General features: G+C 37.7%; 1 protein-coding gene across 11 annotated transcripts in view; it reads left to right on the top strand.

The window, feature by feature from the left end:
* KMT2C (lysine methyltransferase 2C) overlaps positions 1-14881 on the top strand; it is a 197257-nt gene that overhangs the window by 102202 nt on the left and 80174 nt on the right. For 10 of the 11 annotated variants that reach the window (XM_086741826.1, XM_086741825.1, XM_086741824.1 and 7 more), the window contains 7 exons: positions 166-328; positions 1048-1219; positions 3088-3202; positions 4016-4188; positions 4913-5073; positions 7944-8057; positions 9771-10510. In XM_086741826.1, coding sequence (XP_086597952.1) covers positions 166-328; positions 1048-1219; positions 3088-3202; positions 4016-4188; positions 4913-5073; positions 7944-8057; positions 9771-10510 — 1638 coding nt within the window. The remainder of the gene's footprint in view (positions 1-165; positions 329-1047; positions 1220-3087; positions 3203-4015; positions 4189-4912; positions 5074-7943; positions 8058-9770; positions 10511-14881) is intronic. The other variant, XM_086741820.1, reaches the window with a different exon arrangement.

Genomic DNA, 14881 nt, shown 5'->3' with positions numbered 1-14881 from the left:
TGCCACCGAAAGAGACAGTCCCAGTCACTAGTTTCCTTCTCCTCAGTATTTACTCCCTTCTAGTGGTTGAGGTGTTCGTCTGTTAAATGAGGCTGGGGAACAGATCTGGCTGAAAAATGACAAGAAAAAGTAGTTTTTGAACAATTTGTTATGTTTGTTTTTCAGCGATGTGCATATTGTAAGCACCTTGGAGCCACTATCAAATGCTGTGAAGAGAAATGTACCCAGATGTACCATTACCCCTGTGCTGCTGGAGCAGGCACATTTCAGGATTTCAGTAACTTGTCCCTCCTTTGTCCAGACCATATTGATCAGGCTCCTGAAAGATGTAAGTACCCAGTATTCAAAGGACACAGTTAATACCAGGTTTTATGAAAACTGCTCTGTGGTAGGACCAGCCTAACAGTGCATTTGTTTAGACTTGTTTTTCCAGTTCATGTACCCAGGAATTCATGTATGTTCAAGTATGAGAAAGATGCAAGTTCATACTCTTCTTTTTTTAAAGATTGAGAGTGAGAACAGCAAAGATAGTATTTTCCTGGTTTGGTTTTGTTTTGTTTTGTTTTGTTTTTTTAATGACAGAACATGAGAAGGATTTACTCATAAAGCTTGTCTTCTGTCAAGTTTTAATTCAAATCGATAGGCTTGCTTACTTGCTGTAACTCAAGTTAAAGCAACCATATTGCAAACACTTCACCTAAAGAATAGTTTTAGATCTGTTAAGAGCTTTATTTTGTACTTGTTCCAAAGAAGAGTCAGTCCTAAATCTCACAGTTTTATCTTGAGGAGAATAAAACTGTTTATTTTGGTTAGACTTTATTAAGACTTAAAATGAATGTACTTTTGTTCTGAGAAGATTAGTTGAGAATATCAGAAAACCAAATGAAGGGAGTAGTTATTAAGTATATTAATTAGATTTGAATTTCATAAGAATGATCAAGTTTTGTATGCATACGAACTACTAAAGAATTTCTTGGCTTCATTGGGTTCATTGAGTTGTTCATAATTTTGAACAAAATAATAATTGGAGAAATTACTTCTTTGTAGCAAAGGAAGAAGCAAATTGTGCAGTGTGCGACAGCCCTGGAGACCTCTTGGATCAACTTTTTTGTACTACCTGTGGCCAGCACTACCATGGGATGTGCCTGGACATACAAGTTACACCTTTAAAAAGAGCAGGTTGGCAGTGTCCTGATTGCAAAGTGTGCCAGAACTGCAAGTAAGTGAGACTTAAAGGACGTGGAGGAAAATGGTCTGAGATTTATGTGCTGTGATTTTAAAACACCTATTTTATTAACTATTCCTTTTTCCAAAAGTTATAGATTATTTCCCCACATATGTCTATTATGATATTGTATTAAGTAGCTGATCAAATACATCTGTTGGGAGCTTTCTCACAGAAGAGCTGAGCTGGACCTCCTGCACATTATACCCCCAAAGTTACCATTATCTTGGCAGATTCTGGAGAGCAGCAAGACCTCCTGACTTTTTCCTCCTTTTATACAGGAGGATTTTTCTCAAGTTTACCAACTTAACAAATCGGTTTAATGTAGTGCCTTTACAGTCTGGGAGCCCGTGCTCTTACTCCGCTGGCATTCCAGCTGTGCAGGTACCACATACTGGGTAGCTCCCCTGCATTAGGCCCTCTCTTCTATTTTGCAGTATCTTTCAGGGGCAGTTAATGAGTCATTATGGAAACAAAAACCTGGCTTAGTTGAGCAAAGGAAAAAAATGACATGAGTGACCATGACTGAATTGTTACACCAGGCAGATACTGAGACAACGAAACATAATTGTTGCAGTATTACAAGGGTTCACTTAGAAAACTCTGACCGCTTGTACACTTGTTCTCATATAACCTAATCTGATGGGCACTGCAGGGTTCTTTTGATTGCTTGTTTTGTTTTAAAGGGCTTACTAGAAAAGAAATAAGAGTTTTGTTCAGCTTCGATCAGGTCAGCTGGGACAGTATGAAGAAAAAAAGCCACTCCACTTCTGCCTGATGTACCTGATCAGTCAGGGCTTCGCCGTTTTCCAAGCAGAGCACTTGGTATTTGCCAGCATTCAGATTCACTCACTTTAGAGAAGATTGTTGTTCCCTGATCGCACAGAGCTGCTGGCACATGCCAGCAATGAAGTTACAATAGTGAAGCACATGCTAAAAAGTATCCCTAAAAATATCGTACTGAGTAATTACAGTATTTGCTAATACACGCTCTCTCTAGTGGAAAACAAGAAGAAAATGTGATGTTTTCACACCTGTTACTTTATGCGGTTTGGCAGTTTTATGGCAGTGTTGAAGAACAGCATTTTAAGCATATCTCCATGCAAAGAAAAAGCATTTACTGTTTTTTTAAAATATCAGATCTCTCAGGTAATGAATTAATATCTAGGGTGTGCAATGCCATATATTGTGAAGCTTTATCCAGCCAAATCTTGCTGCATGCTTATTTATTGAATTAATTTATTTAAACTAAGACAGAACATAATGCCTTTAGATATTACCAAACTATTTGTCTTATTGTCTGCAGATTTATTTTATCACTGAAATTTGCAGTGGAGCTCTGTAGTACATGATTGTAGGAAAATTGAAATATCTTCTTTTGATATTTGTTTTGCTCTTGCAGTCATATTGGTTGACATTGTAGGAGCTCTGGTAGTCAGAGGTGATGGCTTGTCTTCCTATTTGGAAAAAATACAGTCAGGCTGTTTGTAGGAACAAGTACAATTGCATGTTCTTTTCAGAAAGAAATAAAAGTATGTATTTCAGATTTTGAGCTGATTTCAGTACAGAAGGGCCATTAAGTGTACCTACACATATGTAAATGAAAGTGGGGTGATTTCTAGAAGTTGGAATGTTGCACAGGCTCTGCACTTGTTGAAGTAAGCGTACTGGTCTTAAATCATACTTAAATATGAATCTGAGAGCATTATCTTTGGAGCTGTTTGTAAGTGATATTCATATGTTTTCATGTGCTCAGCTATGTATCTTCCTGTTTAGACTCTTCATTAGATAGATTATTTTGTTTTTGTTGTTGTTGTGGCTTGTTTAAATATTTTTTTAAATCCACTTGTTACTTTTCTTAGGCATTCTGGGGAAGACAGCAAGATGCTGGTGTGCGATACATGCGACAAAGGCTACCATACTTTCTGTCTACAACCAGTTATGGACGCTGTACCAACAAATGGTTGGAAATGTAAAGTAAGTTGAAGGGTTATAGAATAATTCCTTGTTGCTGTAGGACCCCAGATTTTGTTATCTGCCTGATGCTGTTCTAGGTGTATTGTGGAATGCTGTTGCCATGTAACATAACTTGTAGTTTCTGAAGGAATCCAATTTGTATTTAACCATGTTGCTCTTCAGCTGCTCTGTGAGGGCAGCTGTCAGTGTGGCCGAAGTGGCCTGTGTAGGAGAGTACATCAGTCCCCAGAGGGGAACAGAGAAGCATAGGATCCAGGTGGAGTTAATGACAGCTGCTGTGATGATCTAGTGTAAACTAAAATGTAAACAAAAACCCATGCAGTAGTATATGTTATCTATACTTGAAGGCTCTTTATATTCAACTACTGGCTTACCAGAATGGCAGTTCTGCAGCTCAGGAGTTTCTCTGCATTTCAGGAGGGCAGGATTAATTTGTTGTTTTATCAGTAACTTTGTGAGTAAGTGTAAGTAATAGTAAAAATACAATTTCTGCATAACAAGGGAAGTCCCTGTACATGAGATGTGTGTAATTTCATAGTCAGTTTATGGCAGTCATGAGACAACTGAGATTAGGAATAAAAAAGTTTGGTCTCATAAGAAATACTCCTTTCAAGTCAGGGAGTAGTGTGAGGAAACCCTTCTTGCTATTGCACAGGCTCTTCATGCTCTGTTATCAGGTCCTGGATAATTTATTAGTGTTATCAAGGACAGAAACTTTTAAAATTCAATTCAGAACAGAAAAATGTCAGTTAATGGCAGTTCTGTCACATTGTGAAGTACCATAATTAACAACTCAATTCTTGTGATCTCTAGAACTGTAGAGTATGTGCTGAGTGTGGCACACGAACAAGTTGTCAGTGGCACCATAATTGTTTGGTATGTGACAGTTGTTACCAACAGCAAGACAACTTATCTTGTCCTTTCTGTGAAAAACTGTGCCTCCAAGACTTCCAGAAAGATATGTTGCATTGTCACATGTGCAAAAGGTAAGAATCTTAATTTTTGGTAAGTTACACTGAAATGCCTAAAGCTTATGGTGAGCTGTGTGCCATGGATGCGTTTCTGTGAAGGGTGTAGCCTGTGTGTGCTGTACAGTGCTGTAGTATCTTGTTGTGCAACATCTTGATCCTTCATCCCTAAATACAATGAACAATAGCAGGTAGTCTTATTTTAATCTTAGCAAATAAGTATTAATTGGCAGTTACCTGAGATGTACTGAGAAGTGTGTGCTGCTGCTGCTGCTTACCATTGCATCTATTTTGTGCGTAAGCAGATTAGAAGAGTCATTGTCCTAACTTGTAAAGACTGTTGTATAAACAAGGTTGTTTGCAATGGTCTGCTTTTGTTAAATTTTCAAGTTGGTGTTCTCTCTTTAATTTTATGTATTTTGCTATGCTAGCAATTAAAAATAAAAATAACTCACTATTGGAAATCTTCTAAGAAGGTTGACTGTGTTTCATATTCAATGCTATTGTACCTTGCTATGCAATGTCTTGCTATTGCTGTACGTGTCATGGTGTCCAGTTGGCTTTAGTGACACTTTAGGTCTTCATGTTTAACTTTGTTCACTGCTTGACATACTGACGTATCATTCTTGTTTCTCTAAAATTCTCCATAATAAAGCATTGGTTGCAATTTTTTATTTCCCCATAGGAATGGAAAACAGGTTTTATTATTAAAATCATAGTCACGCTAAATTAATCTCCCCAGGTGGATTCACATAGAATGTGACAGATCTCCAGGTAATGAATTGGAGTCTCAGTTGAAAGACTATGTCTGCACTCTTTGTAAACAAGGAGAAGGGGATCAGACTCAGTCATGTGATGTAATGGACACTTCTGAACTCATTCCTGAACCTGAGAGTGTAACAGGTAATCAGATGTAATCTTTATATTTCCAAAATGCAAACATCAAATATAAACATCTGCAGCTGTCTCGCTAATTCTTTTGTGAGCCAGCAACTCATACTCTACTCTGTGGCATTCCTCTGTTCCTTATTTAGAAGCAGCCTCTCAAGCAATCTGTGAGCTCTATTCACAGTGTGCTTTCTGGCTCAGGATCCTGTGTTAGAGACATGGGCAACTGAGCACCTTCCTGGTGGCTCTCAGCCTTCCAGCTCCAGCTTCCCAGCCTTTAGCTGTAAACTTCTCTAATATTTTGATGTGGTGCAATTCATAAATTCATCTTGTTTATGAAAGATTCTTGTCTCAATAAGAACAAAGGACAAAATAAGCAAAAGGTGGAAAGGGAAGTTGCAAAGAAGTATGAAGTATTTTTAAAAAAATCACTCAGGAAGAGAAGTGCAGAGAGAACTTGGATCTGTTCATGTGAGTCCAGTGGGTCATGCACAAGAGCTGTGTAATAAACTCAAAACCAAATGCCTTTGTGTATTTCACACCACGTACTTTGCTCAGTAATGCCTACTCTCATGCAAGCTGAATTTCCACACTTGTGGTTAAATTTGGAAGCAAGATGAAATCTAACAGAGGGAGGTGTCTGTCCCACTCTACACTGCTCTGGTGCAGCCTCACCTTAAGTACTGTGTGCGGTTTTGAGTGCGTCAGTATAAGACAGACATCAAACCATTAGAGTGTGTCCAGAGGAGGGCGACCAGGATGGTGAATGGTCTTGAGGGCAAGACTTATGAGGAGCAGCTGAGGTCACTTGGTTTGTTCAGCATGCAGAAGGGAAGGCTGAGAGGTGCCCTCATTGCAGTCTACAACTTCCTCAAGGCGGGCAGCGTAGGGAGAGGTGCTGATCTCTTCTCTCTCATGACCAGTAATAGGACACGAGGAAATGGAATGAAGCTGTGTCAGGGGAAGTTCAGATTGGACATAAGGAGAAGTTTCTTCACTGAGAGGGTTATTGTTCACTGGAACAGGCACCCCACGGGAGTGGTCACAGCATCAAGCCTATCAGAGTTCAAGGAGTGTCTGGACAGTGTTCTTAGTCATATGGTTTAGTTTTAGGTAGTCCTGCGCGGAGCAGGGAGTTGGACTCGATGATCCTTATGGCTCCCTTCCAGCTTGAGATATTCTATGACTCTGTGATTCTGTGAACTGCATTGCCACTGCTGTGTCCATTTCGGATCCCTAAACAACCATGCTTGTGCATTGATCTTTTGTTAAAAGAAATCGATAGCTCAGTTGCATGAGTATCTGTGTTTTCAGAAGCTCAATAATTCTTGACTGGAGAGGGGAAGTGTTTGACTACAACAAAAGTCTAGTTTTTGTGTGTTCAAACCGATGTTTTGTGTAAACAAAACATCTCTTTGATGTTACCGTATACATGTAAGTGGATACCTTTCACGAGCAGTAAAGAAATGATGAAGAAGATGATCCTGGAGGAAGGGCAGTGACAGTAGGCAAATGTATGTAGATGAGCAGAAGAACTCTTGTCAGTGAATGTGCGCATCAAGTCAGAAAAAGTGATGACTTCAACCTTTGAAGATGACTTCCATTTTGAAAGGTTAGTAGAGGCTGTTGGACTCTCAGGCAGTGTATTTAGAATATTTAGGAAGATGTCCAAGTAATATCCAAAACTTACACTGGAAAAATTCCCAGTCTTCTACTGAAAACCCTTTTGAATAAGTAACAGGTGTATTTGAAAGGCTGAAGTTTTAAGTAACGCTTCGGTTAGGATTTCTAGGTAGTAGAAGCATTGTCTCTTCTCCCCACGGAAGAACAGGACTGTCATCTCGACTGCTAGGAGTAGTCTGGAGCTATTACATCAGTACAGTCATGCAGTGTTTTATACCCAGGAGAGCACTTTTGTATGTTAAAATCAGATTTGGAGCCAATCTAAAGGATCGTTTCCTCAAAGTTAAAATATCACTTTAAAGTTGGCAGAGTCTGAGAGCAGTTTTTAGGTGCTAAAAGTAGCATCACCTAATAGTTCCTGGCTTTTTGAACTTTAAAGAGACTTTCCTGAACAGAAAGCTGTATTTGTTTGACTTTTTTTTTTTCTGACATCCATGGAGGATAGTTCCTTTTGAGTTAAGCTTACAATATACTTTGTTTTTCCTGCTTCTACTTTGTCTAGTGCATTTTAATGACTTTCCTTAACTGGAAAAGCTTTTACATGAGGGGGAAAAAAGGTATTTCCTGTTTCTATGCTCTATAACGATACTGTTGGCCAAGGACGTGCTCAGTAGTGCCTTTTCCATGCAAATTCCTTTGTTCAATGTGAGGAACTCACAGACTAAGGTATCGTAGGTATAAAGTGGCAAAATTTAATTTTCATGTTGTTTGAAGAGATAGGTTGAAAATCTGTGTTCCAAGTGCTGATAGTAGATGGAAGCTCATATCTATGCCGTAAGCTGTTGCAGTATTTGTATAAAAATTTGAAGCTTTCATGCTACAATTTCTGTTCAATTTAGCAGACTGGAATTTGAGAAAAGATTTTTTTTTTTTTTTTTTAATTGCTCAGGTAATGTTAAAGTCTGTGATGATGTGTAAATTAAGTTTTCACAATTAGATGTATATATTGGTTTACAGACATTTTTCACTGTCTGAAAGGCATAAAACAGCTTCAGTGTTAATGAGAAAAAGGCTCTTACTTTTTAAGCAGTACTAGGTACTCTCCTTAGCCTTCTTGTTGACCTGATTTGTCCTATGTCCTATCATATTCCTAAATACTGTTCTCTTTAGCCAAAAAGTCAAACAGCAAGAGCAACTACTGATGCCAAAATAATAGAATAAGCATCATAGCAATTTTAATAACTTCTTTGCCTCTCCTCAAGCTTGTACAAATGAAATGGAAGTGGAAAGTGGTGGAGAGGATGCAGCATTTCAGGAACAGCCCATTACTGGTGATGGCCCTGGTCAAGAATCAGCTGTTGGGTGCGTCACAGACGGTAAGTAAGAGTTTTGCAATCTGAGAAAATGCCAGTACAGAGCCCTTCAGAATGCTCTTCCATTCATTAAAGTTTGTGGTACTTTATAAATTTAAGAGGAAAAAGTGCCTGGAAAGCAGTAGGAGAGAGCTCTACTATCTGAACTCTCAAGCAAGAGTATTAACTTTTTTGCTAGAGAAGTATTTTATTGAAGGCAAGTATAGTCTTCAGAATATTTTGTAGGAGAAAATTGTTTTACTTGTTTGCTAGGACTGGCTTTCTCCAAAAGCTGGAAATATAATTAAGTGCTTTTGTACACAGGAGGTTTATAGTAAAATCCACTATCTGTTGCTATTTAAGTGCAGTCACTCACACTTTCTCTTCAAGTCTTCTTTTATAGCTGCAAGTAACTGTATTGGATTAATTTCTCTTGGTGTGTTTCTGAGCACACTGTAGAACTTCTTTCCAGTTTATGTGCTTCATGGTTGTAACTCCACAAGTGTATTATGTTAAGGATTTCTTCTTTTCTTTTTTCCTTTTGTAAATAAAAGATAATTTGTTTAATAAACAAATGTACTCATCCAGACAGAGTGTGCTGCAGTAGCTGATCATTTGTGTTCTGGGAATAAATATATTTTATCAACAACACTTGAAGTACCAGCCAAAGAAAAGAATGCAAATGGAATGGTTTCTGGGTCAAGTCCTCTGAATATGTCACTGACTGCTATCAATAGTGAAGAAATTTCCAGTCTGTCTCACCCGCCCAGCCAATGCTGGAGGATGGTTGCTCTAGGGGCAAACAAGAAACCTGCATTTACTGCCAAAGCAAAAAAAAAAAAAAAAATCTTGCAGGTTAGCTGTGATCACTCTGATATGCATCACAGCCTGTGGTGTAAGGGCTGTGATGTAAATCTGTCAGTGAAGACAGGTTCATAATGAAATGCTAGGCTTTGAACTGTGGTGGCTGAGGGGGCTGTAGCAGCGTGAATTCAAGAAGACTGCAAGTGTAATAGAAAGTAAGCGACCTGTAAGAGAATCAGGGTCCATCAACAGAAGATGTGAGAAGCCAAACTCGGAGCAAGAATGTGGTTCTACGTGGAATGGATACAAGACTCTGGAACCCCTTAGTGAAGAAAGTTGTGGAAGAAGGGTGCTAGATTTGATTCAAGGGAAGGCTAGACAAATATTTTTTTAAGGAAATCTATGAGACATTAATAAATTAAAAAAACAACATCAACTGTTTTCATTTCAGGTTATTTTCTAAAGTCTGGAAGAGTGCTAGGAGGGAAATGGTTTTTATTTGTCCTGCTCTTAGCTGTCTGCCTTTTGAACGTGTTGAGACAGTTGTTTAAAATGCATTAATTTATGCTAGCATACATCTTAAATATGCAGAAATGAAAAAGGAGAAGCTACTTTCAGCTGCCTGCCTGGAAATGTGTGTTCAGATTCCTCTAAAATCAGTCTAAAGTCTACTTTCTTGTGATTTGCTCTGCTCTTTTTTCAGGGGAGAAAAATAGTGATTGAACAATGAGAATATATACAAAAAAACATAGACTACTATAAACATAGGTACAAAGAAAGATATTTATTAAGTGTATTTTAAGCTACATATTAAGTTCACTTAAGTAAAGGTGATATGTACTTGGTGCACTTGATGTGTACCAAGTATACTTGTTGACACACCTGTGTGAGTTTTTCTTCTTCATACTGAGCCTTTAATATTGTTTTACTTAGTTACAGGCGTATCACCAGAAGAAAAGACCACAGAACTGGAAACAGAGGTCTCTGTTGAAATTAATTCAACTGAAATGGAAATGTCTCCTAAAAAGACACTGGTATCTGATGACAGTCAGACTGAGAAAATGATGGAAATGGTGGAAGGTGTTCAAGCTGTAATACAGCAGGAGTTAGACAAACAAGTGGAAGAGACACAGCTACCACAAAGTGGTGTGGAGGTATCTGAAATATCCACAGTAGACTCTCGGTCTCTGCCTTCAGTACCTGAGACCGTAACTGTGACGTCAGAAATACAGGAGGCTGAAAGCAAAGGAGATATTTGTATCCCTGTAGAACAGCAACTGGAAATAATAAAAGTGCAAAAAGATGTAGAAAAAGGAGAAACACATGAAAAGTCAGAAACACCAGCTCTTCTAGAAGTAGAAACTGCTTCTGCAAATGAAGGTGTTGCAAACAGTTCACCAGTAGGAGAGAAAACCGTAAAATCACCAGCTGAGACTTACCCCTCACTTCCCCCATCAGTTAATATAAACAAGACAAATGTGTCTTCCTCACCAGATGTTTCATTAGACTTGCATTCTGCACGAGATGTACAGCGCAGTCAGCCCCCTGCATTGCCTTCCACTGCTGGAAGTGCTCTCCCCACAACTTACATATCAGTCACTCCAAAAATTGGCATGGGAAAACCAGCCATCACCAAACGCAAGTTTTCTCCTGGAAGACCCAGATCAAGACAGGTAAGCGTGTAGGATATTTCATTATATATTTATGAAGCACATAGTTCAAATTTCAGTATAACGCATTAAATTCACCTATTTTTTTACAGTGTAGTATGCATTTATTCTCCTAAGTGAATGTGTATTTTATTTCTTCTGGAAAGTAATTTCATGTTAAATGATTGAAAGATCATAAAGGTTCTCTAGTGAGAATTAAAGTTTCTTTCAGCTCATGCTTAGAGCAAAATAAAAGAAAATGTGTTACATTTTTAATACATGTGCTACAAATGTAGATGTACATAATGTTGTGCCTTTTAATTTACCTCCTAGGCTTCTTTTTTATATATGCACTTATTTTGGCTAGTACTTTCAAAGTGTGTTATAGTTTCTTAAGCTGGCTTTATAGAAAAACCCTCTACAACTCCTTTTCCATCACACTGTCAGATATTTTCTTGGTTGACATTTTTAATGGTGTTGGAAATAATGTTGTGGTTTTGATACATTAGCAAATACCATGCAAGAACTGTCTGGTACAAATCGTTGTGGTTTGACTAGGATTAAATTTGATAAGTGAAAAGAATCCTCAAGTCTGTTCACTTCTGCAAGATCTTGCTCTGTATTCAAGTTGTGTAGTTGTGGGGAAAGTGGTTCATCAATCTGTAAGGTTTATTTTGTTTGCAAAACTCTACAGAAAAAGTATGTCAGTGTGACAGATCAGTGTTTCATTTCTATTCTTGTCACAATTTATTTTTAGTCTTTGGGATTTCTAGGTTGATGACTTCATGTTTTTCTGAACTTAATGTTAACAAAGCTTTTTATGTATTGCAGAGTTCTTTCCATTTTTATGTGTTACAAAAGGGTTCAGAATTCTTGGTTCTTAAGAAAAAGTATGAGATAGTGTTCTAAAAGGGTTAAAAGTATATAGTAAAGGCAACAAACATAATATATGAAATGAAATTTGTGTGGTTTTAGCGTATCTCTAGGTCTGGTTTTTTTTACCCTCATATGCAGCATATATACAAATCCATTTTTCTTAATACTTTGTACTGTCTTAAAAATTAAACTTATTTTCTCGGCTTATCATGCAAATTGAAAAGGGGTGAGGTTCTTAGGCATGAAAATGAATTCAGGTTTTCTCTAGGGGAAGTTTGTTTGTCTTCTTTCATATTCCAGTAAGAGTTCTGTTTATTTTTCTGTGCAATTTGCCCCTGCTCTGCATGGAACGAGCATCAGGATACTGGTAATAAAATTAGTTAACCACCAGAGAACCCATTGAGGAAAACATGAAGGCTGACCCCAACTGTAAATGCCTTTAGCAGAGTAAATGCGTATCTTAAAAAAAAAAAAAAACAAAAAACCAAAAAAACCCCACAAAAATGTAAAAATAGCAATTTGTATATTCTGTGTGCAATAGAATATAGACATTAACGTCTGAATATGTCGTGTGAGTCATGCAATTAAAACTGAGTTGAATTACAATTTGGAAGTCAGGTGTAACGCAAAATCCTAGCTGTGATGCTAAATCAATATAATCTGTTCAACAGTTTGCAAATTGCATTTTGAAATAAAAAGGTACTGGGCAGCTTAGCAGTGCCTGTTGTAAAACTGGACAAGTTACTTGTAAAATTCACAGTCTATCTTGTAAAAAATATGCTGGAAGTCTGTGAAGGTTTCTTTTGATTTTTATTATCTTTGTCTTGCACTTTAAACATCTATTAAGATGGAACTTTTGTGAAGTGAATAGCAATTTTCTGGTAAGAAAAGCATGGGCATACTTTAAGTCCCAGTATGCCTTTGTATTTTCCATTGATTATTCACTTTTAGCACAGATCAGCACCTCGTGGAACTCAGTAAAAAATTGTCTTGAGTAAGGGCTGAAAAAAATGAAGACCCTATGTATACTGGTCAGTGAAAAATAGACACTGGTTTTCTCACGTTCTACCAGTCATCTGTGTTCAACTTAACTAGCTGATAGGGATTTGGAATTGGAGATCTTTTTTCAGACTCTTCATCAGCTGGGTTTTAGTTTTGTTCTTCTGATTTTCCTTGTTGGACGTGAAGGATACAAGTCCCATACTTGTGGATAATGTGTATTTTGAAAAAAGAGAGAAAGCTTGTATATAATAGATATTTTCTAAACCCAACTTTATTATGAGTACCTTACTTCTGTTTCCACTAAGTTTAGGAATTCTGTGTTTTATTTTGCTACAGTTAGATTTTTCTAGGTCACTGTGCAGTAAGGTATATATCATATTTGCAGAAACGTGTGTATGCCTTAAACAGTGCCAGAATTATCTCCAGTGCTGTAAGTTTGCCGTGTTAACTTATTACTTTGGGCCTTTGCTAGAGGGACTGAAACCTGCCGAATGGCGGTCTCTAGACTGTAAATCAAAGATTTAGAAATGTTTGGTTACAGGTAGGTGTTTTCCTTTTGAGCAAGATGTAATCAGACAAATCATAGTGGGTAAGGAAGGCATGTGTTTAAATGTTTTAGCCTTTGGATTGCACACAGAAATTGGTTTAGGTTTGGGGTTTTTCTTCAAGTTATTTTTGGACCCCCAAAGACGAGGCAGCAGCAGCCAGTTACCAGAGATGGTAATGTTCTCCACTTTCTCCTTGGAGTTGTAAATCTTTGAATAAGTATTTTACCTTGTTGGAATGTCCTGTTCCTGTTGAAACAAACAAATAAAACAATCCATTGCAGTGGATTTATGGAACTTCATAGGAAGAAGAATAGGAAAAAAATTCTGTGGATCCTGAATATGTTGCTCCTCAGTTTTATAAGACACGTGCTTCACATGCTTCCTGGTGTCAGGGGAATCCATGGAAAGGAATAGTTTCTGATCCGGTTTTGCTTTCATTATATTTAATGTATTGTGCTGGGCAGCAGGATGAACAATTATCCCTTTCTTCAAAATCTGTTAATATAGTTGCTAATAAAATATATCTGAATAATTATTCAGTTTTGCTATTGAATACAATGTTATGCATAATCTGAAGTGATTTTCTGTATTGGATCTTAGTGGTTTGCATTTGTAATAGGCTTTCGTGATGTGTCTGCTACACCACTCCTATTTTGAAACTAAACCCATCTCACAAACCGTGAAGGCAGTATTCTGCTTAAAAAGGCTTCGTCAGTCCCTTCCAGGGCTGCACTATCAGTGTTGCTGTTGTCACCACCCCTCTCCCCCCTAGCATTTTTGCAGGCATCACTAATTTGGTTAGGAGCAACAGGAGAAAATCTGTCTTCTAAACAAAAGGGGAGCTGTGTATGAATCGATACGTGGGTACAGTTGTACTGGTAAGAATTGTTTTGGCTGGTACGAGCTTATTCTGCTTTGGAGAATGTGAGGTTTTTTTTGTGTCAGCATAAGAACTCATAAGGTGTACTTCTGACAATATTTGTTAGGATAGCATATTATCCATACCTTCAGCTACAGGTGAGCTTTAGATCTGCATCCAGCCCAGGGAGCGGACCCTCTGTCTGCCAGGCGTAGCTTTTCACAGACTTCCCATGGGTTTTGGTCCGTGAGCTCTCTCTCTTCTGTTTCTGTTACCCTGCTCCATAGTGGAAACAAATTGTTTTTTACGTATATCTGAACTTCAGTTGCTCGTAGATCGGAGAGACTCACTAGTAGCTGCCAGCATGATAAAGTTTTTACAGTGCTGTCCTCAGAGCTGTGTCTGTACGGTGGCTTCTCCGTGGAATATGCAAATTCTCCACCCTTGCCTATAAACTGCACATTTATGTTGCGAGCAGGACCTCTCTTTGATCTTTTTCAGGTAGTAGTTTTATTATCATGTAAGTTTATTAAGGACTAATCTGATGTTTGTCTAGTTTGAAATAAATCTTCACAAGGAAAATGGATAGTTTTTTTCTGTGGTGGTATAATTTAGGTGTTATTTGCTATATTCTATGTATCTGAATTGAACAAATTTGAAATAGTTATTTTTTGCAACAGCATAGTGTACTGGACAGCATAGTATGAAGTCTGTAAATGGAGAGCATTACAACGTATGTGGGATTGTAAGACTGGTAGGTAAAGAGTTGAGAATGGTCTGTTGAAAAATATTTAATAGAAAAAGTATTATTTTAGAATGCATTCCATGGAAAATACTGTGATTAAAGGTATTTAATTTTCATCATGAAGATGTTGGTGATCACTGTTATATGGGTCACTACATATTTCTAGGTGTTTCAAGAGATTTTCTAAAATGACACTGAAAAATGCGAAGCACCGTGATAGGTTTGGGTGCATGTTCTTTCGTGGGTGTTATGGCTTTTTTGCTGTCTTCAGTTACATGGTACCACTTAGTCTGTTGTTGTAGTGGTAGACATTGGAAAAAAAAGGTTAAAAAGACTCTTTTTCAAGGATTAGTTTTTGTTACAGT

This window comes from Chlamydotis macqueenii, chromosome 2, assembly GCF_036417535.1.
Source record: "Chlamydotis macqueenii isolate bChlMac1 chromosome 2, bChlMac1.mat, whole genome shotgun sequence".
In the NCBI taxonomy this organism is placed as follows: Eukaryota; Metazoa; Chordata; class Aves; order Otidiformes; family Otididae; genus Chlamydotis; species Chlamydotis macqueenii.
The sequence above is the reverse complement of the archived record's forward strand: the minus strand, read 5'-3'. Positions and strand labels throughout refer to the sequence as shown.